Genomic DNA, 27,825 nt, shown 5'->3' with positions numbered 1-27,825 from the left:
TTAGAACTCTATCATATGGCTTCACCTAATGGTATGGGAAGCTGGGACACAGTCTAGTTTTTTACCTGGGAAGAAGGGGAAAATGTATTTGGACAAACAACCAGCAATCTCTTTGTATTTTCTAGAAGAGACTGTATAAGATAAGAAATACTTGAATCCTGGGTATACAGTAGAAATTGTAAAGTTTTTGGGCCTGCTGTTTTGTTTGGGGGAAATTTTGTAACTGCTGATTCACTTTAATGGATACATATTCATTTAGGTTTTCTGTTACTTCTTGAGTCACTTTTTGTAAGTCACTTTTTAGGTATATATGAAATTTATAAGTTTAAAAAATATTAGCATAAATTTATTGAAACTATTATTTATATTTATTGAAAGAATTTAATCTCTGCTATAATTGTAATTATATTCTTTTTTCATTTTAAATATTATTTACTTATGCCTTTTTTATTTGGTATTATTCTAGCTAGAAATTTGTCAATCTTATTAATCTTTACCAAATTCTTAATTTTTATTTTATTAATTTTTGTTCTTTATTTCCTTTCTCTAGTTATTGGGATTATTTTGCTTGTTTTTTCAACTTGTAATTTGAGGAATAAACTCATTATTTTTTAGCTTTCTTTTCTAATATATGCATTTAGGGCCATACATTTCCCTTGAATTTAGCTCTAGCTTTGTTGCTACAAGTATTCGTACGTATCATTATTGGTTATTTGTACTTATTTTCAAACTTCTACTGATTTCTTCTTTAATGCATAAGTTATTTTCAGTGTGATTTTAAGTTTCCACAAGTATGGGAGCTTTTCTTAGGGTATATATTAGGTTATTAATTTCAAAATTAATTGTATTATTTTCAGAGAATGTGGTATATGTAATAATGATTCTATAAAACTTGAGTTTTGCTTTGTGGCCTGGTATATGCATGTGAAGCTGGAGATGTCTTCCTGTTTTTTATGTTATTAATACCTTGCAACATTCTCATTTCTTTTTTTTTAAAAAAAATTTTTTACATTTATTTATTTTTTAGAGACAGAGCGTGAACAGGGGAGGGGCAGAGAGAAAGAGACAGAATATGAAGCAGGCTCCAGGCTTTAAGCTAGCAGTCAGCAGAGAGCATGATGCAGGGCTCAAACCCACGAACCCTGAGATCATGATCTGAGCTGAAGTCTGACCCTCAACCGACTGAGCCACCTAGGCGCCCCATCTCTCTTTTATTTCTAATTCTAATCATGTGAGATGGACAGTATGACTCCCATTTCTCAAATAAGAACATTAAAATCCAACCAGCACAATGAGTAACTTTTCCATATTCACAGACGGGTCTGGTTAGTCTTCTAATCACTCAGCGCAGACACCAACTAAAAAGTCAGTATGGTCAGCTTTTAAAACTGGTTGCATATGAACCTTGCTTATATCTTATAGATTTTTAAACCTTCAAGGCAAGGATTCATTCTTACGTAAGTGGCTTTTTATCCCTCACTTGGTGTCTGAAACAGTATTCTACACATGGTGTTCAAAAGATTTTTGTTGAATTTTTGTAACCTGAGACGTTAGGCAACACCCTAAAAGAGTATAATAAACAGGTAATTTGTGAATAACTCAAAAAATAAAACAGGACTTATAGTTCTGGAATCATTGCAAAAACTAATCTGAAAACACTCCTGGTACAAATACCTGGTAGTTTTGGGAAAAGATATACATACAGGTATTTTTAGGTAACTTCTTTATTTATCTATATCCCTAAATACCTCGACAGAATCTAAATCTAGACAGATATGTTAAAGGATATATATGCAGATTTATAAATACATAAATATATATCCTTTATATCAACATAAAGTATGTATTAGATATAGATAGATATGTTAAAGGATAGATGGGCTAAGGAAGAGGGACCTATAAAGGCAATAAAGGTTCAGATACATAAATGGGAGGGAAACCGAGTGAATCTACTTTACTGATGCCAAGGCAAAAGAGAGAGGACGACCAATTTTTAGCGTTAATAAAGGTATTAATGCCTTGGAAATAGATGTGAAGAAGTAGAAATCCTCATTTTAAGTAGGCTACAAATGGTTAAAAAAAAAAAAAAAGGTCAATTGTATGCTGGACGGTCTGCCAGGAGAGAGTTTTATTTATTTTAAGATGGAAGAATCATAACCTGATTTAAGACATAATGTTCTTGTCTAGCTGTCTCTTACTTGTTCCATAAGATTTAGCTCAGGTGTTATCTCTAGAACAGTTTCTGCACTTGGTCAAATTGCTTCTGTTTTCTTAACACTGCCAAAAGGTCATTATCATAGCACTTAGAATATTTTAGTGAACATATCCGTTTAAAGTCTTGTCTCCTCCAGATTATAAACTCCATTATCATGTGTTATTTATCTTTCAATCACCAATTCTTGGCAAACGTTTGGCAATAGAAAGTTTAACTAAACTACGGAGCTTTTTTAAAATTTACCCTACCTTTTTATAAATCTACCTGTGTTTGCATTTTGTACTTATTTCTTCTATTATAATACCTAGATACTTTTTTATTGCGATTATTCCTTTTCACAAGTATGGCCTTCCTACTAAACAACATACTTATTCATTTTTGTAATACTAGCATTTAACACAGTGACTATCATTCATTCATTGAATATCAATCATTTCTTGAGTAAGCAGTCATTATTCTAAACTCTAAGAATACAATAGTAAGAAAGACTTACCTTCTGGTAGAGAAGAGAGACAATAGGCAATAAACCAGTAAGTAGAGAAAATTATTTATGATAGTAATTATTAAAGACAAACAAGGTGATGTGATACAGTAACTGCTGAAAGTGAGGATTCCTTACTTTAGACTTAAGAGTGGACTTACTTTACTTAAGAGCAGAATCAAGAAAGTAAAAATACTATGTTTGTATATAATGTTTCTTTAAAATATATATTGACTAAAACTTTAAAGTGAGAAGGGGATCTTAATGATCACAGAGTCCAGTCTTTTTGTTTTACAGATGAATTTAGAGAGAAAGTGTGACTTGTTGAAGGTATTAACAAATATGTAATTTGTCTTTCTCTTGGTAAAGTGGTTTGGAAACTTTCAGATTCTTTATACCTCATTGGGATTTCCCTAAGATGTAAATGACCTGTTTAAACTAGGGACTATGATGGTGTACTAATCACACCTATTTTCTTCCCTAAAGGAGATTTGGAAAAAATAAAAAATAAAGAAGAAGGCAGAGATCCATAGACTAAGACAGTTAAGTGGGCTATCATCTCAGTGATAACAATAGAGAAGGTTCTACAAGAAGACTTATAGTATCAGAAATTACATAGATGTCAGGAATTACATAGGAAGCTTAAATTATTTTCCTGATTTTTCTAAGATACACATTGTAGAAAATATACACACAGGTCTAGAGTGGAAAATTGTAACTATAAGCCCTTACTCCAGAGATAACCAATGTTGATTCTTTTCCTTATACAAATGTTTCTCCCCTTTAATTTTTTCCTTTTTTTTTTTACAAAATTGAGAATATATATATGTATGTGAAATATACATTGAAAACCATATATATGAAATATATATAAAAACATATATATTGTTTTTTCATATATGTAAATATGAAAACCAGAAAAGTGAAAAGAAAAAGGAAAAGGACAAGGGATAACAAGCATTCATGTCATCTCCTACTAAATGCATATATTTTGGTCATATATGCTTCAGATCTTTCATATTTTAAAGAAATAAAACATTTTAGATAAAGTCTATGTTCTATCCATAGTCCCTTTCCCCTCATTCCCTCTCCAGACACAACAAATATCATGAATTTAATGTATTTTTATACTTCTATTATATTAATGTGTTTTTAAAATAAGTATTATTTTGTTTTTTCTTTTAATGTGCATACTTGGAATCAATACATAATTGGAACAATTGAATACAAATTTATGGAAATTGCTTTCTCACTGAACATTGTTTCTCAGTTCTATTCATGCTGTTACATATATATCTAATTTACTCAGTTATGTGTTAGCCTTGATGAATTTTCACTGAACACACCTATATAAACAGCACCCAGCCCAAGAAACAGAACATTATCAGCATTCTTGAACTCCTCAGATAACTGTTTGAATTTTATGTTAGTTTTCTTTTGCCCAACAATATTTATGAAATTTATCTACTTTGTTGTGCATAGTTGTAGCAGTATCCATACCTAACTGGGTTTTTTTTCTAACAAAATATAATGATATTCCATGTCTCTATTCTCCACCCGATCTAGATAAGGAAGAACCTTAGCAATGTTTAGATTCTATTGTTCTTCGCTTAGTGGTTGTGTGCATTTAAACAAGTTCCTTAACCTTATTTTGTCTCATCTGTTTCCTCATCTATAAAATGAGGAAATAACAGTACTTAATTCAGAGTTGTTTTGTGAGAATTAAATGAGTTTAAATATATAATACATTGAACAGTGCTTGGCATGTAGTATTTACTATATGAATGCTAGATATTATTATTGTTGTTGCTGTTGTTGTTGGCAAAAGGATAGACAACATATATCAAGGGAAGAGAATAGAGAGTCTGGAAATAGACTGACACTAATATAGCTACTTGATTTTTGACAAGGGTGCAAAGACAACTCAGTGAAAAAATGATACTCTTTTCAATAAACATATCTGAAGGGGGGGGAAGGAACTTGACATATACCTTTTGCAAAAAGTAATTCAAAATGAATCGTAAGTTAAATGTAAAACATAAAACTATAACTCCTTTATAGGAAAACATAGGAGAAAATCTTTGTGGCCTATTAGGGAAAGAATTCTTAGATAGGTACCATAGGTAGGCTCCAGGCTCCATGCTGTCAGTGCAGAACCCAATGTGGGGCTCCAACTCACAGGACCGCAAGATCATGGACCCGAGCCAAAGTTGGACACTTAACCGACTGAGCCACCCTGGTGCCCCATTCTTGGTCTTTTATTGGTGATTCAGGACTCCATTCCCTCAGAGATTTTGTTACTATAGAGTCATACATGGTACCAAAGGATGGTTTGATCTAAGTCCTGTCTCAATGATTTTCTGTTTCTTCAACTAATTCTTGCTTCCAGATCTAAGTGCTTCACATGCCTGTGATTTTGGCCTCTATTTATTTCTTTGTATTGCTTTTCTTTCTTCTTTCTTTCTTTCTTTCCATAGAAATTTCTATCTTTTTTTTCAAGGTTTTATTTCTTAAATAATCTATACACCCCACGTGGGGCTCGGATTCACAACCCTGAAATAAAGAGTTGCATGCTCTTCCAAATGAGCCAGCCAGGCACCCCTAGAAATATTTATCTTGTATTTGAGTACAACTATTTCTTTTTAATTTTTAAAAAATATGCATTTTATCTATCTTGCTTTTATCACTGAATGCTATCTAATATTTCCACATACCACTGTGCCAGTCAGTGATTCTCAACTGGGGGCAGTTTTGCCCCCAGAATACATCTGCCTGGAGAAATCTTTGGTACAATGCGTAGGACAATCCCTACAACACATTATCTGATCCAAAAGATTAGTAGTATTGAAGTTGAGAAACCTCGCACTAAATAAAGAATATTATATTTTTCATATGTATCATCATAACATATTTAATTGACTTTGTTATGTGCACTTAGAAGGGGTTTTTTTGCATTGTAAGTATTCCTTTTTTTGGAATAATTTTTCAGTACCATTAATTCCCAAGTTTAGACATCTTTTGAACCCAAAGAAAACTAAGACTTGAGAGGCATCATCTTGGAAGCCGGAAATTACTTAGGAAATAACAAAAGTATGAGAACTAAGTCTTTATCATGTCATATTTTTAGTGGAATTTATAATGTGTTCCCACATAAAGATCTTCCATTAATTTTATATTACCTTTTAAATTTTTATTTAAATTCCACTTGGTTAATATATAGTGTAATATTAGTTTCAGGCATATACTTAATTTAGTGATTCAACACTTTCATGCAACACCCAGTGCTCATCACAAGTGCACTCCTTGATTCCCATCACCTATTTAACCCATCACACTACTCCCCTCCCCTTTGGTAACCATCAGTTTGTAGTCTATAGTTTTACACTTTTAAACCCTTTTTTCCCAGGTAACATGAAGTTGACCTTTGAGCAACATGGGTTGGGACTGACAGTGTATTCTCTCCTCATGATTTTCTTAATATCATTTTCTTTTATCTAGCTTATTTACTGTAAGACTATAGTATAATACATACAAAATACAAAATATGTGTTAATTGACTATGACATTGTTAAGGCTTCCAGTCAATAGTAAGCCATTGTTTATATATGTACATATGTAAGTAGTTAAGTTTTGGGGGGAGTTAAAGTTATGTATGGATTTGTAACTGTGCAGAGGTTGGTGCCCCTAACTTTCATGTAGTTCAAGGGTCAACCAACTGTACTTCTAAATTGTTTTAAGTCCCTGAGTGCTGTATACAGCTTCCTGTAAAGTTCCCTACAACTTGCTTTATTTTTAGGTATCAGATACAAGAATCTCAATAAATACTTGACCAATTTGGCTATTATTACCTCATGTATTCTTTAGTCTTAATTCTTTTCAATATGTACGAGTATTAAGATGATTGGTAGTAGGGGTAAGATAATAGGAAAAAACAAACAAGTAAACAAACAAAATAAAACCAGAGGACTGGCTTTAATCTGCAGCCTAATCTTACCTGGACCTCAATTTTATAATCTGTTAAAGAGTTATACCGTATAATTCCAATAGACTTTTCCAACTTGTAAGTTTGTCTCCCAAATTCCTGGTTAATGTCTTAATGCTACACTATGTACTATTTTTTGAAATATTATGTCATTTAATTTCCCTGGAGAATGAAGACACATGCATGAAATAATCTTTTATAATTTATTTGTATAGGTTTTTAAAATCCCTTAACCTATTTGTTATTTTATTATTATTATTTTATATTGCTTTTTATATATTGATTTACACTGCTATTATTTTATATTGCATTTATTTAACTTTTGGCCTTGATCTTTTATTGTTCCTGGGATAAAATGAGGACAAAGATTTCTAAAATACTTTGAAGTTTCTCATATTTGTTCTTTATTACCCCCATCTACTGTCTTGTAGTGATTGATAATACAAATTTTATTTTATTTTTTTATTTGTGAGAGAATGTGTGTGCAAACAGGGGAGAGGGGCAGAGAGAGAGAGAAAAAAAAAAAGAATCTCAAGCAGTCTCCATGCTCAGCATGGAGCCTGACACAGGGCTCAGTCCTACAACCCTGGGATCATGCTCTGAGCCGAACCCAAAAGTTGGATGCTTAACCTACTGAGCCACCCAGTGCCCCAGATAATATAAATTTTGAAATGCAAAGTGTCTTATTTAGAGGACTGCCAAGAATGATACTGAAAAAAAAATAATATAAAAATTCACAACTGGACTGGGAAAGGAGAGATCCAGAATAAGAAAAAAAAAAAAAAAAGAGGTAATGGCTATACAAAAATAAACACAATTTAGGTATCCAAGCAAGGTCAGAGAAATGTGCCCTGAACCCTAATCATCATGAGGCCCTGTGAAAATCTCAAATTCAGAGTTTTGAAATTTGTTAGATTGCACAGGACCCTACAATTCAGGTCTCCAAACTTCCTGGTTAATGTCTTAACACTACACTATGTAACATCTTTTGAAATATTATGTCTTTTAATTTTACCTAGAGAATAAAGATACATGTACTAAATAATCTTTTATAATTTATTTGTATAGGTTTTTTAAACCCCTTAACCTGTTTTGTGGCTGCTGGTGCTGTTACTTTGGGAATTGGTTTCTTTGCTTTGGCATCAGCTTTGTGGTTCCTGATTTGCAAACGAAGGTAAGGTTTATTAAATATTTAACTTCTTTTCACTTAAAAATCCAAAGAAAGACTTTTCAAATGGTATTAAATAACTATAGTTGTATAGATTCTATAACTTGAGGTTTGGTTACAGACACTTTGATTGGGGAGGGAAAGCTTTACATGTTTAAAATAGCCTGGAAAAAGAAGTCCCACTAGTATAACAGTGTGAGTACCATCATAGTGGTCTTCATGAATTAAAATTTTAAGGAATAATGAGATACATTTTATCCTTTGGAAGACATGGGCTCAATTTATAAGGCTATACACTAAAATTTTTTTTGATTTCTAGTTTAGAGGTTAAAAACATTACTGACACAGAAAAACCCTCTTTCTTTAGGAGATATTTAAGATAAGAGCTGACAGAATACTCTGGTATAGTCAAAATGTAGTCTTTTTCCAGAGACAGAAAACCCTAAAATTTGATGGTTTTGATTATTTAGTTCAGTATTTTCTTTGTTTGATGCTTACGAAATGTAAATTTTAACATGTTCTTGCACATACTCTTCCTGTATTCCCTATTTCAGAAAATTAATGCATATTATCTGTTCCCTTGCACAAGTCAGAACACTAGAAAATCTTCACTTACTCATTCTTTTAACAAATACTTATTGGGTGACTGCCATTGTTCTAGGGTCTGAGGATACAACTGTGAACAAGCCAGACAGGATTTCTGTTTCATAGACTAGCACTGCCATCGGGGAGAGACAGATAATGAAAAATAAAGTGGCCAAGGAATGTCTCTTCAAGTAGGCGGTATTTAATCTGAGATCTGAGTTAAAAGAGACAGACATTTGAAGACTTTGTCAGAGAGCTTTCTAAGCTGAAGAGATAGCAAGTATGCAAACCTAACATAGTAATGTTCTTGGTATTGTTCAGTAAAGGGAAAGAAGGCTAATGTGAGTAGATTATGGTGAGTGAGGGAAATAATGATCAGACTGAAGATGTAGAAAAGGGCCAGATCACATAGGATGCTGTAGGCTAGAATCTGGAGTTTGATTTTATTATTTGTGCCACCATAGGGTTTTAAGCAGGGGAATAACACTATCAGCATAATAATGACTAACATTGAGTGCTTACTACATACTAGGCACTGTTCTAAGGGCTTTATATGTGATTTCACTTAGATCTCATAACTACCCCATGAGGTAGCAGTAATATCATGCCCCTTATAAGGACACTAAAATATCACCTATAGATCATTTACATTTTTATAACACTTCTTAAAATTTGAGATATAATATGCATACAATAAAGTACATAGACTTTAAATGTATGATGATGAATTTCAGCAAGTATATTCCCATGTATTCACAGCCCCAGTCAAAATATACAACTTTCCATCACCCTGGAAAGTTGCCTCATGTTCCTTTCCAGGCGTCACTCCCCACCTTCCACCCAAAGGCAATCATTATTCTTTAAAAATTTTTTTAATGTTTTTTATTTATTTTTGAGAGACAGAGACAGACAGCGTGAGCAAGGGAGGGTCAGAGAGAGAAGGAGATACAGAATCCAAAGACAGGCTCCAGGCTCTGAGCTGGCAGCACAGAGCCAGACATGGGGCTCGAATCCACAAACCGTGAGATCATGACCTGAGCTGAAGCCGGACACCCAACTGACTGAGCCACCCAGGCGACCTGGCAATCATTATTCTAATTTTTATTACCATAGATTAATTTTGCCTAGTCTTGAATTTAATTCAAATAGAATCATATGGACTTTTTATGTCTAGTTTTTTTTCACTAAACATATTATTGAGATTCATGCATGTTGTATTTAACTGTATTCCATTCTTTTTACTAATAAGTAGTATTTCGGTGTGTAAATATACCTCAGTTTACTTATTCTGTTAATGGACATTTGGGTCATTTCCAGTTTTACATTCTTAGGAATAAGGCTGTTATGAACATTCTTGTATAAATATTTTTGTACATGTGTTTTCACTTCTCTTGGGTAAACACCTAACAGTGAAATTGCTGGATCATATAGTTAACTTTATAGCAAATGGCTGAACAGTTTTCCAAAGCGGGTACTTACTCCAACCAGCAATGTATGAGAGTTCTGACTCATATTTTAAAAAGATTTTTCTTACCTCTCTCTGAAGCCTAAATTTTAGTTGAGCAAGAGTGAAAGCAGAGAACATTGGGAGTCTATTGCATAGTCCAGGTCGGAGATGATAGTGTCTTGGACTAATATAGAAGTAAAGGTGATGGAAAGAAGGGGGTGGATTTGGTATGTGTCTTGCAGGTAAAATTAGCAGGGCTTGCTGATAGGCTGGATAAGGTAAGGAGAGAAAGTGAAACAACAGAATTAATGCTAACGCCTACGTTTTTACCATGAGGAACTGAGTAGTTGATCATGCCATTTACTGAAATGAGAAGATGATTAGAAAGAGGAGCAAGCTGAGGGAATAGTGATAAACTAGGAGTTACATCTTGGATATAAGTTTGAAAGTCTATTGGACATCATTATAAATGTCAAATCCTCAGATATACATGTAGGAACTTTAGGAGAAAAGTCAAGCCTGAAGATTTAGGCAATCAATTAACAGAGGGTTTCTAAGTTATAGAAATGGGTGAGACTAACCAGAGAGTGATTGTTGGAAAGGAGGAGAAAGTTCAGCTCACCCACATTTGGAAATCTAGTAAAAACAATAGGAAGAATCAACATCTCAGTGGGAAAACCAGAGAGGTACACTGTCAAGGAAGTCAAAATTAGAAAAAGTTTCAAGGGCACTGGGAAGATGGCAGAGTAGGAAGATCCTAAGCTTGCCCTATCCCATATTTACAGCTCGATATCATTCACATCTAAGTCAATAAACCAGAAAAAGTTCCAAAGACTGGCAGAACAACATCCACAACTAAATGTGGAGAAGAAGCTGCATCAGAGAAACTAGGAAATGCAGAAACTGTGGTCAGGAGTTGCCCACAGGAGAGAGGGAGCTGTGGTTATGTAGAGAGGGAAACACCAGGAAACCCACATGGAGAAAACAAATCCCCATACTGGAGCCTGGAGTTTTCAAAGTCAGAGGGCAAGTGATAGTTGGGTCTCTGCCCTCACAGCAACAGCCTGAGGAGAGGCAACATAGAAACATAGAGGAGAATGGGAGGGATCTCTGTTTCTACTGATTTCAGAGCTTGTTGGGGGATTTCACTGGGAGCAAAGGAGTTGGCAGGTGTCATTTTCCTCCCCTCCCCCTAAGCATAAACACAGAGCCATCTGTGAGAGGTGGCGCTGCACAGGTACTTGCTACCTACCCTACTAGCACTGTGCCCTACCCACAAGTTCTCTCGAGGACTCGCCCACTCCAAGCCTGCAGTCTCTGCCCTGGACTCAGTGAAAGTTTTGTTAATGCTATGCACACTGCACCCACACACTGCCTCTACATGCTGTGCCCCTCCAGCCACCACACTTTGGGGGGACCCAGCTTAGGACTAGTGGCCCAGTGCAAATTTTGTTAGCACCCCATGTGCCCCACCCAACCACCAAGCTCTCTCAGTTGGCTGCCACCACCACCACCATACACTGACTGTGGAGGGGTCAGCCTAGGACTAGGGGTTGAGTGTAAATTTTGCTAACACCGCTGCCCTGCCCCTGAGCCCTTCTACTGTCACATCCCCTCAGAGCTGGCCTACCTGGATCTCACTAACATCGCAGAGAGTAAGCACAGCACGCAACAGGCAAAAAGTCAGTGCAGACGTCCAGACTTGAATGAAAAGTGACTCAGACACAATAGCAGGATGCAAACAACAAACATAGGAGACTCCTCTGAAAAGCCAGGTTCTGGTGAACAGGGAATACTACACTGCACTGCACTACAGGACCTCTTCTTCATAAAGCCACTACTTTCAAGAGCAGAAGACACAGCTGATTTCTAACACATAAGAAACAGACACAGAAGGTTAGACAAAATGAGGAGACAGAGAAATATGTCTCAAATGAATGAACAAGACAAAATCACAGCAGGAGGTTTAAATGAAAGAGAAATAAATCATCTGCCTGATACAGAAGTTAGAGTAATGATCATAAGTTCACTGGACTTCAGAAAAGAGAACCTTGACAAAGAGATTAAAAAATAACATATCAGAGATGAAGAACATAAACAATGAAATTAAAAATACAATAGGTGGAATAAATAGTAGGCTACAGGAAGCAAAGAAACATATCAGTGACCTAGAGGATAGAATAATGGTAAGTAATCAAGCTGTACAGGTGAAAGACAAATAGTGAATGATGAAAATAGACTTATAAGAACTCAGTGGCTCCATCAAGCATAATAACATTAATATTAGAAGGATCCCAGAAGGAGAAGAGAAAGAAAGGGGGGCAGAAAGTGTATCTGCAGAAATAATATCTGAAAACTTCCCAAATCTGGGGAAGGAAACAGAGATCCAAATACAAGAGGAACAGAGATTCCCTAACAGATTCAACCCAAGAAGGTCCACACCAAGACATAAAGTGATTAAAGTAGCAAAAAAAAGTGATAAAGAAAGAATATTAAAGATTGCAAGACAAAAGGAGAGAGCTACATACAAAGGAAACCTCATAAAGCTATGAGCTGATGTTTCAGCAGAAACTTTGCAAGCCACAGGGGATTGACATGATGTATTCAAAGTGCTGAAAGGGAAAAATCTGCAGCCAAGAATACTGTATCCAGCAAGTTCAGAATAGAAGGAGAGATAGTTTCCCAGATAAACAAAAGTGAAAAGAACTCATGGCCACTATACCAGTCCTATAAGAAAGGTTAAAGGTAATTAAATGAGTAATCAAAAAACTCCTAACAAACAGTAGTCCAGAACCAGACTGCTTCACAGGTGAATTCTACCAAACATTTAAAGAAAAGTTAATACCTATTCTAGTCAAATTATTCTATAACATAGAAGAAGGAAAACTTCGACATTCATTCTATGAAGCCAGCATTATCTTAATACCAAAACCAGATAAAGACACACACACACACACACACACACACACACACACACACACAAGAACTATAGGCCAATCTCTCTGATGAACATAGGTGCAAAAATCCTCAACAAAATACTGGCAAACAGAATCTAACAATATATTAAAATAATCATTCACCACAACCAAGTGATATTTATTCCTGGGATGCAACGGTGGTTCAATATTCACAAAACAATCAGCATGATACATGCCATCAACAAAAGAAAAGATAAAAAACTATGTGATCATCTCAGTACACACACAAAAAAGCACTTGACAAACAACAACATCCATTCATGATAAAAACCCTCAAAAAATATGCTTAGAGGGAACATACTTCAACCTAATAAAGGCCATGTATGAGAAATGCCCAGTTAACATTATCCTCAGTGGGGGGATATAGAGCTTTCCTCCTAAGATCAAGAACAAGACAAGGATGTCCACTCTCACCTCTTTTATTCAACATGGTATTAGAAGCCCTAGCCTTGGTAATTAAACAACAAAAGGAAATAAAAGACATCCAAATTGCTAAGGAAGAAATAACACTCTAAGTATTTGCAGATGACATGATATTATATATAGAAAACCCTAAAGACTTTGCAAAAAATAACTACAAAAACTGATAAATGAATTTAGTAAAGTCACAGGATACAAAATCAATGTACATAAATCTATATATTTTTAAATGTTTATTTATATTTGAGAGAGCATGCAAGCAGGGGAGAGGCTGAGAAAGAGGGGGACAGAAGATCTGAAGTGGACTCTGCACTGGCAGCAAAGAGCCCAATGTCAGGCTCAAACTCATTAACCAGAAGAACATGACCTGAGCCGAAGTTGGATGCTCAACAGACTGAGCCACCCAGGTTCCCCTGTGACAATTTTATTCACTAATAATGAAGGAGCAGAAGGTCAATTAAGAAAACAATCCCATTTACAATTACACCAAAAATATTAAGATTCCTAGGAATAGGGGCACCTGGGTGGCTCAGTCAGTTAAGCATCCAACTTCAGCTCAAGTCATCATTTCACAGTTTGTGAGTTCAATCCCTGCATCAGGCTCTCTGCTGACAGCTCAGAGCTTGAAGCCTGCTTTGGATTCTGTGCCTCCCTCTTTTCTCTCCCCCCTTGCACTCTGTGCCTCTCTCTCAAAAATAAACATTAAAAAAAAAGATACCTAGGAATAAACTTAACCAAGGAGGTGAAAGACCTGTACTCTGAAAGCTATAAATCATTGATGGAATTAAAGATTAAATTAAAGAGAACACAGAGGCAATTGGGTGACTCAGTTGGTTAAGTGTCCAACTTTGGCTCAAGTCATGATCTCATGGTTCATGAGTTCAAGCTCTGCATTGGTCTCTGTGCTGACAGCTCAGAGCCTGGAGTCTGCTTCCAATTCTGTGTCTACCTCTTTCTCTGTCCCTCCCCCACTAGCTCTCTCTCTCTCTCTCTCTCTCTCTCTCTCTCTCTCTTAAAAATAAAGATACGTTTAAAAATTAAAAAAAAATTAAAGATGACACAAAGAAAGGGAAAGACATTCCATGCTCATCAATTGGGAGAACAATTACTTTAAAATGCCAGTATTACCCAAAGGAATCTACAGACTTAATACAATTCCTATAGAAACACCAACATTTTTCACAGAACTAGAATGAAAAATCATAATTTCTATATGGAACCATGAAAGACCCCAAATAGCCAAAGCAAATTTGAAAAAAAGCAAAACTGGAGGTATCACAATTCTAGAGTTCAACTTATATTACCAAACTGCAGTAATCAAAATGGAATGGTATTAGCACAAAAATAGACACATAGCTTAATGGAACAGAATAGAAAACACAGAAATAAACCTACAATTTTGGGGTCAATTAATCTTCACCAAAGTAGGAAAGAATATCTAATAGGGACAAGATAGTCTGTTCAACCAATTGTGTTGGGAAAACTGGACAGTCACATGAAAAAGAATGAAACTAGACCACTTTCTTTCACCATACACCAAAATAAATCCAAAGTGGATTAAAGACCTAATTGTGAGGCCTGAAACCATAAAAATCCTAGGAGAGAGGACAGACAGCAATTTCTCTGTAATTGGCATTAGCAACATTTTTTTCACATATGTCTTCTGAGACAAGGGAAATAAAAGAAAAAAATAAGCTATTGGGACTACCTCAAAATGAAAATCTTCTGCACAGCAAAGGAAATAATCAACCAAACTGAAAGGTAACCTACTGAATGGGAAAAGATATTTGCAAATGACATATCTGATAAAAGGTTAGTATCCAAAATACATAAAAAACGTATACAATTCAACACCAAAAAATAAATAATCCAATTAAAAATGGGCAGAAGACATGAACAGACATTTCTCCAAAGAAAACATCCAGATGGCCAAGAGACACATGAAAGGATCCTCAACACCACTCATCACCAGATAAATACAAATCAAAACCACAATGAGATATCACCTCACACCTGTCAGAGTGGCTAAAAAACACAAGAAACAACAGGTGTTGGTTGGGTTGTGGAGAAAAAGGAACCCTCTTGCACTGTTAGTGGGAATGCAAACTGGTGCAACCACTGTGAAAACAGTGTGGCAGTTCCCATAAACTTAAAAATAGAACTACCCTATGATCCAGTAATCGCATTACTGGTTATTTACTCCCAAAAGACAAAATCACTAATTCAGAGGGATATATCACCCCTATGTTTATTGTGGTATTATTTACTGTAGCCAAATTATGGAAGCAGCCCATGTGTCCACCAATCAATGAGTGGTTAAAGAATCTGTGGTATACTGGGGGGCCTGGATGGGTCAGTCAGTTAAGCTTCTGACTCTTGGTTTCAGCTCAGGTCCTGAGTTCAGCAGGTTCATGAGTTCTAGCTCTGCATCAGGCTCTGCATTGATGGTGTGGAGCCTGCTTGGGATTTCTCTCTCTCTCTCTCTCTCTCTCTCTCTCTCTCTCTCTCTCTCTCTCTCTCTCCTCCCTTCTTCTCCCCCCTCCTTCCCCCACTAATGCTGCCTCTCTCTCAAAATAAATAAACTTAAAAAAAAGATGTGGTATATATACACAATGGAATATTATCCAGCCCAAGGGAAAAAAAGAATAAAATCTTGCCATTTCAATAATATGGATGGAGCTAGGAGTATAATGCTAAAAGCAATAAGTTCATTCAGAGAAAGACATATGATTTCACTCATATGTAGAATCTAAGCGGAAAAAATGAGCAAAGGAGGAAAAAGAGAGAGAGAAAGAGAGAGAGAGAAACCAAGAAACAGACTCTTAACCATAGAAAACAAACTGATGGTCACCAGAGAGGAAGTAAGGGGGGATGGGTAAAATAAATTATGTGGATTAAGGAGTGTACTTGCAGTGATGAGCACTGGGTGATGTATGGAATTGTTGAATCACTGTATTTATACCTGAAATTAAGATAACACTGTATGTTAACTATATTGGAATTTAAAACTATAAAAAAAGAAATGGAAAAAAAAATTTTAAATGTTTCAAGAAGAAGGAGATGATGATATTGAAAGTGCTTAAGAAGTTAAGAAAGATGAGAATAGAGAAATAATTTTTGGATTTGGCAACATGAAAGTTATTGATGACCTTTAACAATTTTGGTGGAGTGATGGGTTAGGAAGCTTACATTTGAATAAAATACAGGAGGTAAGAAAATTGAATCAAGCACAGACCTCTCTTTAAGGAAGATTTTTGTTTTGTTTTGTGGTTTTGGTGAAGGGAAGTTGATAAATGAATGGGTCCATATCTGGAAGAGAATGTGAGGTTAAGGAAGGATTGTTTTTTCTCTCTCTGAAAATTGAAAAGATGCTTGGTGTCTTTTTCCCTTTTACACCTCCCAATAAATAGAACTTGAAGCATCACCAAGTTCTATTTATTTTACCTTATAAATCACTCAAATATATAGATTTCTTTCAATTACCACTGCCACCATCTTATTTAAGTTATCCTTATCCCTCACATAGATTGCTGCAGTAGGAGTTGACTGACATTCTGCCTTCAGCATCGTGCTCCTTAACTCTCTTCTCCACGCTTGAGACAGACATTTTCCAAATAAATATCTAATCAAGTCACCCAATCATCCCATCCCATCACCACTATATTATAAAGGACTTCTTAATGCTTTAGGATAAAGAAAGACAACATGGTTTTAAGGCCCCACTTCGCCTCCCACTCCCCTCTCGCTTTCACTGCTTCTGATACACTGTCCTACTGTGGCCCATAGGTCTTGATACTCGCTGTTCTTTCTGACTATTCTTTCTTCTACATCTTTCTTCCTCCATCACACCTATCTAATATCTTACTATTTCCTCAGATGCCCAGTTTAATCATCTCTCCCTCAGAAAAGTCTTCCCTGAGCACTGGGTGTTATATGGAAACCAATTTGACAATAAACTATTAAAAAAAATAAAATAAAATAAAATTAAAAAAAAAAAAAAGTCTTCCCTGACCTCTCTAACCAGATTAATTCCCTTCGTTATATACTTACACAGTACACCAGGTATCTTTCCTTGGAAACACTTTCCAAAGTTGTAATTTTTCATTTTCTTGTCAGTATTATATTAATGTCTACCTTCCTTAATAGTATTTAAGCTCCATGAGAGCAATAACAGTTCTATGAAGGTAGTGGTTGTGTTTTTTTTCTCCGCTGCCACAACACCCAGCATAATGCCCAACATGTGGCAAGTATTCAGTAAATGTTTAAGGGAATTGAATTCAATGAATGAAGGAATCCTAACTGCCTATATCTCATTAAGTAACATAATGTAATCTCTTGAATTAATTTAGAAATTTTCTAGTACCTCTGTAAGAAGAAATGGTAATCAGCATAATTTTTTTTAATTGTTAAGTTTAGAATGACTGTTAAAAACTACATTTCCTTATACTTAACTCTCTTTGATCAGCTGGAGTTTTACTTGTTGATTATTTTTAACAGTCTCTCAAAATTATTTGTGTTGCATGGATAAGATCACACGTACTCTTGCACTGTATATATGAGTTTCAATTCAGTTTCCTTCATCTTACTTTGGCCAAGTATATTATTAAGTATAAAACTGATGAGTTTCATTTCATTTCCTTTGCCATTGAAAGCAAACTTATGAAAAGACTAATTAACATGAAAGTAGATTGATTATCTCACAGCCAGAAAGAAGGATATAAAAAACTCATGGTTAATTTAAACTGGAAATATTAAACCCTGCATAAGAAGTAGTTTAATTTACATGCTATGAATAAAATAGGTGTAATGAAATCAGTAACATATGAGAATATGTATATTGATTTGTGTTTTAAAAAATAATATATAATAATATATTCTGATTTTTAATCCTTCATGTATAACTATTAGAAAGTTTAATTGGTTTATAATGGAACTCATGTTTAAATATCTTCTATAAAATATTTTTCAGAGAAATATTTCAAACTTCCAAATTTAAAGCAACTGATGAGAAATGCAGGCAAAGATCATCAAAGGCAAAGATTAAACCTCATTCTCAGTGTGTTTTTATTTCTCGAAACTTTCATACTGGAGGATGCCAATTACAGGTAGTGTATAATATTTTATATAAATATTTTCAAATAATTTATTTGATACCATGTCAGCACTGCTTGTTGTCTTTAAATTTGAAAGAGTATCCATTGTTACTTTCATATTTGAGGGACAATAACATGGAGCTAAATTTAAATTATCCAAACGGGTTAGTTTTATAAGAAATTGAAAAACTAAAGGAAAATGTCTGCTTTTATAGTTGCTTCCCTATATTCCTTTTTTTAAAAATGTTTTTGAAGTTTATTTATTTTTCAGACAGAGAGAGTGCGAGCAGGGGAAGGGCAGAGAGATAGGGAAACAGAATCTGAAGCAGACTCCAGGCTCTCAGCATCAGCGCAGAGCCCGACATGGGGCTTACACTCACCAACGGGTGAGATCATGATCTGAGCCAAAGTCGGTAATTGACTGAGCCTCCCAGGCGCCCCGCTTCTCTGTATTTCTAACCTGACAGCCTACACTCCTCATACTGTGATTGTTATTGAAGACACATGGTATAAGAAAAAACAAAATCGCCAGGCCTGTCAGAAGAAAGTGATTTGGAAATAAGAGGATACTCCGATAACCAAATAATCTAACAAAGCCAACTCAATGAAATTAAGTAGAATTAACAAGGATTTACTAAGACTTAATTTTATTCTAAGCTCTGGAAGCTCCCTGTTAAGGATGGTTAAAATATGAATCTTACTTAGAGATGCTAATGTAGTACATTGCAAGTGGGAATGGCAGACACATAGTTAACTTTCTGTTATGTGATGTCAAAAACAGTGTTACATGCAAAAGTAAAAAAGGGAGATACCAGTAGAAATTTAAAGCTATGATATAACTAAACAAAGTAAGTATTAGTGGTTGATAACATTATTATTATTATAGCATTAATAAATAAATAGCAACAAATTGATAGGGTATCAAAGTTTCATTTTACATACTGAATATTGAACTAAAGTTGAACTCAGTGTTCATTTGTTTAACAAATATTTTTCAAGTGCCTTAAATATGACAACAGTGGTTTTGGCACTGAGACCATATAAACAAATAAGATATGAGTTCAGACCTAGACAAGCCCCAAGTTAGTAGCAAAGAAAATCATATAATCTAAAAATTACAACATAATGTGTAAAGTGCCATAAAATTGAAGAAATGCAGGCAAGGGAGCATAAATTGAGGAAGGCTTCACAGAGAAGACATTTTTAGCTGGATTTGGAGAAAGAAATAATTTGCCAGGAGGAAAGAAAACAAAGGATAATCTATGTTTAAAGTCTTGCAGCTATGAAAGTAAATAATGTGTTCAGTAAAAATGTTTTAATGTTTAGAGTCTAGGATTCATAGGAGGAAGTGCTGGGAAAAGATCCTGGAGATAAGGTTGTGAGGATTCTTCCTTGCAGCCTAAGGATTTTGGATTTTACTCCATAGCCTTTACAGATCCACTGGAGGCATCATGGGATTATGGTCAAGGACGGAGTCTGTAGAGTCAGTTGATGTAGTTTGGAATCCTGGCTCTTCCACTACTACCTGTGTAATCTTAGGCAAATTACTCAATTTCTGTGTGTCTGTTTCCTCTTCTGCAAAATCGCGGTGATGGTGATTTCATCTCCATAGAATTGTTATGGGAAGTAAATGAATCAATATGTAAAAAACACTCATCGTGCCTGGCCACATAGTGAGAAACATATACCATTTTAATTATGGGGGGTTTTAAGCAGGTGAGTTTAATGATCAAGTTAATTCTAAAGATCAATAGCTATGACTTTCAAATGAAGGATTGTTTGAAATTTAGATTGCATTGCAGAGAAAAAAAATGTTTCTATGTATACATTTAATAATTGAATTTACTCAGTACCCATCACATGCTAGGCATTTTGCTAGATACTGTTGGTATAATGTTGTCTTCATCTAACGATGGATACAGAGAGTTACAAAAATATCATGAGTATACTATGATGGAAGAAATACATATATAGTAGTCCTGAATTTTAACTGTGTATTGTTCATTCAACAAATATCTAATAAAGGCTTATATGCCAGGCACTGTCGTAGGCAACTGGAAATTTGGTAGTGCAAAAGAAAGACAAGAGAGCCTGCTCCCCTGACATTTATAGCCTAGTGGGAGAGATAAATAACGGACAAGTAAATATAAAATATTATTCAGGACTTTTGATTCAGGAACCTAATTTAGAAGAAAATTAGTATAAAACATAGAGTGAAAACATGATATGAAAAGAATAAGGTAGTGCTGACCTCAGCCATAATCACTTTAATTACAAAAGGATTCTTTTTCTTCTTGTTGCTCTTTTTCTCACCTCAATTTCTCCCTGTGTATTGGCCCCTTTCTCACCTACTAGAGACAGGCAGGCAGGTCATTTATCTTTACAGTTTGTACCCTCACCCTTCTATGGACTCACTATCCTGTAACTGCAGCTAACTATTTGCTTTTCTTTATGGTTTTACCACAAATACTATAGATCCTTGAACAATCTATTAAAATTACATGTGTTTAGACTCCTTGTCTAATATACTCTTACCACCTTTTTATGCAATATTATGTTTCTGAGATTCATCCAAATTGGTGCGTATACTCATAGTTCATTATGGGCTGTTATACAGTATCCTATTGTATGAATAGATCAAATTTTATGTTTTGCAAATAATCCTAAAGTTGAAAGACCTCAAATAGCCAAAGCAATCTTGAGAAAGAAGAACAAAACTGGAGGTATCACAATCCCAGATTTCAAGATATACTACAGAGCTGTAACAATAAAACAAAAAAAAAAGTCTGGTACTGGCACAAAAACAGATACAAAGATCAATGGAACAGAATAGAAAACACGGAAATGGTCCCACAACTATATGGACAATTAGTCTTTGACAAACCAGGAAAGAATATGCAATGGAAAAAAGACAGTCTCTTCAACAAATGGTGTTGGGAAAACTGGACAGCAACATGCAAAAGAATGAAACTGGATCATTTTCTTACACCACACACAAAAATAAATTCAAAATGGATAAAAGACAAATGTAATACAGGAAACCATCAACATTTTAGAACACAGGCAGCAACCTCTTTAACGTGAGCCTGGTAGCAAGGGAAACGAAAGCAAAAACGACCTACTGGGACTTCCTCAAGATAAAAGCTTTAGTCATATCTGAAAACCTTTTTCCAACTGAAGGTAGTAAAGATTTATGCTCATGTTTTCTTCTAAAAGTTTTAACAGTTTTAGCTTTAATATTTAAATTTTGGATCTATTTTGAGTTAGTTTTTGTATGTGATTTGAGGTATGGGCCCAACTTTATTCATTTGCAGATAGATATCTAGTTATCCCAAAACCATTTGTTGAAAAAACTATTCTTTTCCCTTTGATTGTCTTGACACACTTGTCAAAAGTCAATTTCAATAAATGTGAGCATTTGTTTCTGGAATCTTAATTTTATTCCATTGATCTATATACCTATCCTTATATCAGTACCACATTAAAAAAATTTTTTTGAGAAAGAGACAGGTAGCTAGAGTGTAAGCAGAAGAGACACAGAATCTGAAGCAGAGGCTCCGGGCTCTGAACTGTTAGCACAAAGCTCCATGCGGGGCTTGAACTCACAAACCGTGAAATCCTGACCTGAGCTGAGGTTGGGGCTTGACCGAGACACTCAGGCACCCCATCAGTACCACATTTTAATTATTATAGCTTTGAAGTAAGTTTTAATATCAGAAAATTTTCCAACTTTGTTCTTTTTCAAGATTGTTTTTGGTATTAAGTTTTACATTTTATATTTCTATCTTTGATCTGCTTTTTGATAATTTTCTAATAAGGTGTGAGGTTTAGGTCAATGTTCATTTTGGGGGCTACTGATGTCTATTTATTGGAAAGGTTATCCTTTCTACACTGAATTGCTTTTGTAACTTTTGTCAAAAATCTGTTGGGCATATATGTGTGGGTCTATTTCTGGATTCTCTGTCTATTCACCTGCAGGTTTAGTTCTACCAATACCACACTCTAGCTACATAGTAAGTCATAAAATTGAGCAATTTGGTTCCTCCAATTTCATTCTTCTTTTCAACTGTTTTTAAGCTTTTGTTGGATTTTTTGCTTGTTCATATAAATTTTAAGATAAACATCCCTGGCTACAAATAATCCTGTTGAGATTGTGATGGGAATTATATTTAGTTTATAAAATAGTCTAGAGTGAATTGCCATCTTTACTACAACTGATATATATCTTGACCTGTGCTCTTTGACCTTTATTTGTTGTAGAATCCATAGGGTTTTCTTCAATACAGTCACATTATTTGTGAAAAACATCAATTTTACTTCTTTTCCAATCTTTATGCTTCTACTTTATTTTCTCATCTTATTGTACTGGGTAAGACCTCTAGTATAATGATGAATAGAAGTGTTGAGAACAGTTATCCTTTTTATATTTCTGATCTTAGAATGCATAATACATTCAACTCTTTGCCAGTAAGTTGGAGGTTAGTTATGGAATTTTTATAGCTGCATATTGTCAGGTCAAGGAAATTCCCTTCTATTCTTAGTCTATTGAGAGTTTTTTGTTTTTTTGTTTTTCTGGTCATGAAGCTTGTTGAATTTTGCCAAATGGTTTTTCTGTATCTTTTGACATTATTCACATGGATTTTCCCTTTTGTTAATGTGAATTAGATGGAATTTCAAATATTACACCAACCTTATATTCCTAGAATAAACTTTGCTGGATTTGATATACTAATATATTCTAAATCATTTTAGCATCCATGTTCATGAGAGGTATTATTCTATAATTTTCTTATCTTGTAATAGCTTTGTTAGACTTTAATATCACAGTTATTCTGCTCACAAAACAATTGTGAAATGTTTCCTGCTCCTCTACTTTTTGAAAAATTTTTGTGTATAATTGGCAATACTACTTTCTCAAAGTTTTTTCTAGAATTTACAAATGAAGTCACCTACATCTGGAACTTTCTTCAAGAGAAAGTTTTTGCCAATGAATTGAGTAACTGTAATAGATATGGGGCTATTTCAATGTTCTCTTTTGTATGATTTAGAAATTTATGTTTTTCAATGAATTTGTCCTTTTTATATGTTATTATCTATTAGTATAAAGTTACTCTTTAGTGGTGGCACTCTTTTTATTCCTGATTATATTTCTCTTTTCCAAAATCAGTCTTGCTAGGAATTTTCAATTTTATTATTCTTAGACTTTTCTCCCTTTATACTATAAACCTTTAATATTTATATTTTCCTCTAAGCACTGCTTTTGCTACATCCCACAAATTTTTATGTTTTCTTTTCATCATTATTTAGTTCAGTATATTTTAGAATGCCCTTTCATTGTCTTTCCTGATATTGACATTTTTGAATAATACAAGTCAGTTATTTTATAGATCATAGACTCAGTTTGACTTTCCTATGATCAGATTCATTTTGTCACCTCTGAAGATATACATTGTTCATCTGCTTTTCACTAGTGACTTTAGTTGATCACACAATCAGGATGATGAATGTTCTTCACCCAGTATATTATATTTCTGGTTTTTACCCCAGCAATTAAGTACTTTGTGTGATGACACTTTGTAACCATGTAAATATCCTTCATCAAACTCTACTTACTAGCTATATAAATTATTCTTGCCTGAACCAATCTTTACAAAACTTAGCAAAATGATGTTTTTCTAATTCTACCACTTCCATCTATATTTGCCATTTGGCTTTCTACTATAAGAAAAAGAGTTCCTATCTTTTTTATTTTATGTATTTATTATCTATATAGATTGAGTTTCTGTGTTATTCAGCAGATGGTATTCCATTACTACAATTATTTTGATGCTCAAATTTTTCCAAATTTAACCAGTGGGAACCCCTTCAAGGTTGTTTCTCTGTCTTTTTGATATGTCCTCATCATTTTTTGAGTATCCTTACTTCTGATACTATAGCATCATTTTTAATAGTTGGAAGAACATCCATTGTATTAATATTTATGTATCATAATACATTTAAGTATTTCTTTACTTTTAGAATTTTAAATTTAGAGTTTTAAAATGCTTAACAATATTGTAAAGAATATTCTGGTAAATGTATACTTATACAAATCCAAAATTAGTAATTTGGCATAATGCATTTCTAGAAGATTTGTTATATTGCTCTTCAGAAACATTCTACCTGATTATAGTCAGCAATATGTAAGAATGTTCATTTTGTTATTCCCTTAGTTTGGGTGAAATTTATAGGGCCTTATTCTGTGGTCCCCAGACCAGCAATATTATCATTACCTGGGAGTGTCTATTAGAATTACAGAATCTCAGACCACCTCCCTCTTGCCCCTAGCCCTACTGGATCATAACTTGCGTTTGAACAAACTCCCCAAGTAAGACACAGGCACATAAAAGTCTGAGGGGCAGCATTCTAATATAATTTATACAGGAGTCACAAATTTAATTGGTCTTATATCTGGCAAGGTAAATCAGAAGCCTATATAGACATTTATCTTAATAAAAGGTAAAAGTGACAAATAAAGTTGATTGTGAAAAAAGTGCTTAATGTTATCATATATATATATATATATATATAATGTTATCCTATACACACACACATATATACATACATACACATATCGTATATATATGTACAGTATATCCTAAGCAAACCATTTTGGGAGACAGGACAATGCAGATAAGAACAGAGTACTAACACTGTTCTCCCAAAACACAAGAGACAGTGTGATTATCTCTCCAGCCAATTCCAAACACCCTGTGTACTAGCCCATTATATATCTAGTGGTCTAAGGAAAACCATTTGCAGAATGTGTTAGAATGCATACTCCCAAACGCCTCCCAGAGAATCTGTTTTAGTAGGGTCTGATGTTATGTCCAAGTATCAGCATTTTAATCAGCACTGATGCCCTCGAATTGAGAACTGCTATCCCATGACCCCTCCCAGACCATATCTGGAATGTATTGTTTGCATAACTGTTTTATTTGCTTCAAAAGAATAGACACATTTTTATAAAATTCACTTTTTTGTTTTTGTTGGTTAGTGAAATGAGTAAGTCTAGGAATTCTAATTACTTTTTTAGCCATCTCTAGTTCTAACCAAGTGACTCTGAGTTAGTGAGGAAGGAAAGAAATAATCTGGATGAACTCTATTTCACCCTTTCATTCCCTATCCTGAGACTGCCTTCTTGAACCCATTCATTCTTTCTGGATGATACCTCAATACTTTCTTTTCTGACAACATATCTTTGGTGAAATAAATTCATATCATGGAAAAAATGTTCCATCAAAAATTTATTATGAAGTTAAATATATTGTTCTGATATAAATATATGTTAAATATATTTTTAAAATTATATAGAAATAATTCCATTTTTAAATACAAATAACTTTTTTTATGTAGGAGGAGCAAAGAAAAAAGGAAACAACATGTACAAAAGGTAATTTTTCTCAACAATTTATTAAAAGAAATCATAACCAACTTATAGCAATTCACATCTTAAAAAGTCAAGAAGCTGACCTAAATGTTACCCAAATACTGTTTTTAAAACCATGGAAATTCAAGGAAAATGTTAATGGACTAGCATGTGAGTGGGCATATTTCCAAAACAAAACTTGCAATGTTGTATCTTAAATTAAAATGTGTAATTCAAATTTTTGTTCCTTATTTATAGCAAAAATATCATAGCCAGTGTCAAAAGACATGAGTGTTTTATAATCCTCTAGATCATGCATATTCCATAGTCCCTAGTACCTCAAAATGTTATTCTCCTACATAATTTAAGAAATGTTGGAAATAGGGGTACCTGGGTGGTTCAGCTGGTTAAGTGTCCAACTCTTGATTTCAGCTCATGTCTTAATCTCAGGGTGGTGAGTTCAAGTCCTGCCATGGGCTCCACACTGAGCATGAAATCTACCTTAAAAAAAAGAAAGCAAAGAAAAGAAATGTTGGATATATGAAATGTAATAGTATTTAAAACAATTTAATGATATATACTAATATTATATTATATTAAATATTATATACTTATATATTATAAAAGATGCTTAGGATATTATATAGTATGATATTTTCTAAAACAGATTTTAAAATACCAAATGTTCAGCATAAATAATGTAATGGGAGAAGCATTAGTCTTAGAGAACTAGAAGTCTAGATGAAGTCTAGATTTGTGATGAGTCTTCAGTCTCTAAATATGTCTTCTCTTTTGTGAAATGGTGCTAATAGTAACTACCTTGAAAAATTATTGAGATGATAGTTGAGATGTGTGAGTATGTCAAATTGGTTTATATATTGCAAGGCACTCTAGGAATGTTAGATGTTACTTTAATTGGTGTAAAACCAACCCGTAGGCCCTTCCCACTGTGGACCAAACATTTTATAATCTTACAGAAGCATGTTTTTGTAATTTTTTATTTTTTAATGGTTATTTTTGAGAGAAAGAGAGAGACAGAGTGCAAGCTGGGGAGGGGCAGAGAGAGAGGGAGACACAGAACCCAAAGAAGCAAGCTCCAGGCTCTGGGTTATCAGCACAGACCCCAATGCCCAGCGTGAACTCATGAACCGTGAGATCATGACCTGAGCCAAAGTCAGATGCTTAACCAACTGAGCCACCCAGGTGCCCCCAGAAGTGTGTATTTTTAAATTTTATTTTAAAAAATCAGGGAATACTTAGCTATAAATACTTAAGAAACTATCTATATTTTCTGGTTTAAGGGACATTCCAGAACTGAGCTTTCTAGCCTGTTTAGAATCTTCTCCCATTAAAACAGGTTAATTTTATTTAGAATAGAATTACTAATTACATATTCAACATTGTAAAGATGATGATAGTAACTCAGAATTTTACTATTTCATCCCACTGTCCATTATAACCCTTAAAGGAGTCTGAATTTTAAAAAGTAACATTGTTCTTATAAATAAGGTTTGGCTTAGGAATATGTAATGCTAATAGTCTAATTTTCTTTTACAGCAAATGAAGATCACTCTAAAGATGGATTCTGCCTTGCAACAAAAAGGGTCATTTGCGACCCTTCAGAGACTAGCTTGACAACACATCCCAGTAGTGTTACCTTAAGTTTATCAACACTACCATCTGATTCTTATTATAGCCGAAGTATAGAAGCAGACGATGACTGGCTTTCTGGTGATACTCTAGCAAAAAAGAGCTCTCCAATACCTTTCCTCAAGGAGCCTCTAATGGAAAAAGTATTTTCATATCTGTCAACAGTTTCATTAGAAGAATGTACTGAAAACAAACTGAATCTGTCACTTTATGATGATCAGAAAGATGACAGCATTAAGGAAATGTTTTCACGAAGAAATGCAGAGGTTGAAATACAAAAATTTCAACATAATATTGAATGACTTTTTTCTTTTGAAACTTTGTATACACTGAAATCATGGAAAGTTAAAACCAAATTACCAGCTTCGGAGTCTCTTAAAATGTCCATACTAATATTA

General features: G+C 34.2%; 1 protein-coding gene across 1 annotated transcript; it reads left to right on the top strand.

The window, feature by feature from the left end:
• C8H1orf185 (chromosome 8 C1orf185 homolog) lies at positions 1 to 27,825 on the top strand. The gene is made up of 5 exons (XM_029947903.1): positions 1 to 31; positions 7,747 to 7,852; positions 18,246 to 18,381; positions 25,765 to 25,801; positions 27,335 to 27,825. The coding sequence occupies exons 1-5, from the start codon at positions 16 to 18 to the stop codon at positions 27,727 to 27,729; spliced, it is 690 nt and encodes a 229-aa protein (XP_029803763.1). The 5' UTR covers positions 1 to 15; the 3' UTR covers positions 27,730 to 27,825.

This window comes from Suricata suricatta, chromosome 8 (assembly GCF_006229205.1).
Source record: "Suricata suricatta isolate VVHF042 chromosome 8, meerkat_22Aug2017_6uvM2_HiC, whole genome shotgun sequence".
In the NCBI taxonomy this organism is placed as follows: Eukaryota; Metazoa; Chordata; class Mammalia; order Carnivora; family Herpestidae; genus Suricata; species Suricata suricatta.
This window is presented reverse-complemented; position numbering and strand designations above follow the sequence as displayed.

What these genes read in the sequence shown, in the direction of transcription:
- C8H1orf185 (XM_029947903.1), top strand. An exon ending in TTCCTGATTTGCAAACGAAG is followed by an intron (nt 7,853 to 18,245) that starts GTAAGGTTTATT and finishes AATATTTTTCAG; the next exon opens with AGAAATATTTCAAACTTCCA. An exon ending in CTGGAGGATGCCAATTACAG is followed by an intron (nt 18,382 to 25,764) that starts GTAGTGTATAAT and finishes TTTTTTATGTAG; the next exon opens with GAGGAGCAAAGAAAAAAGGA.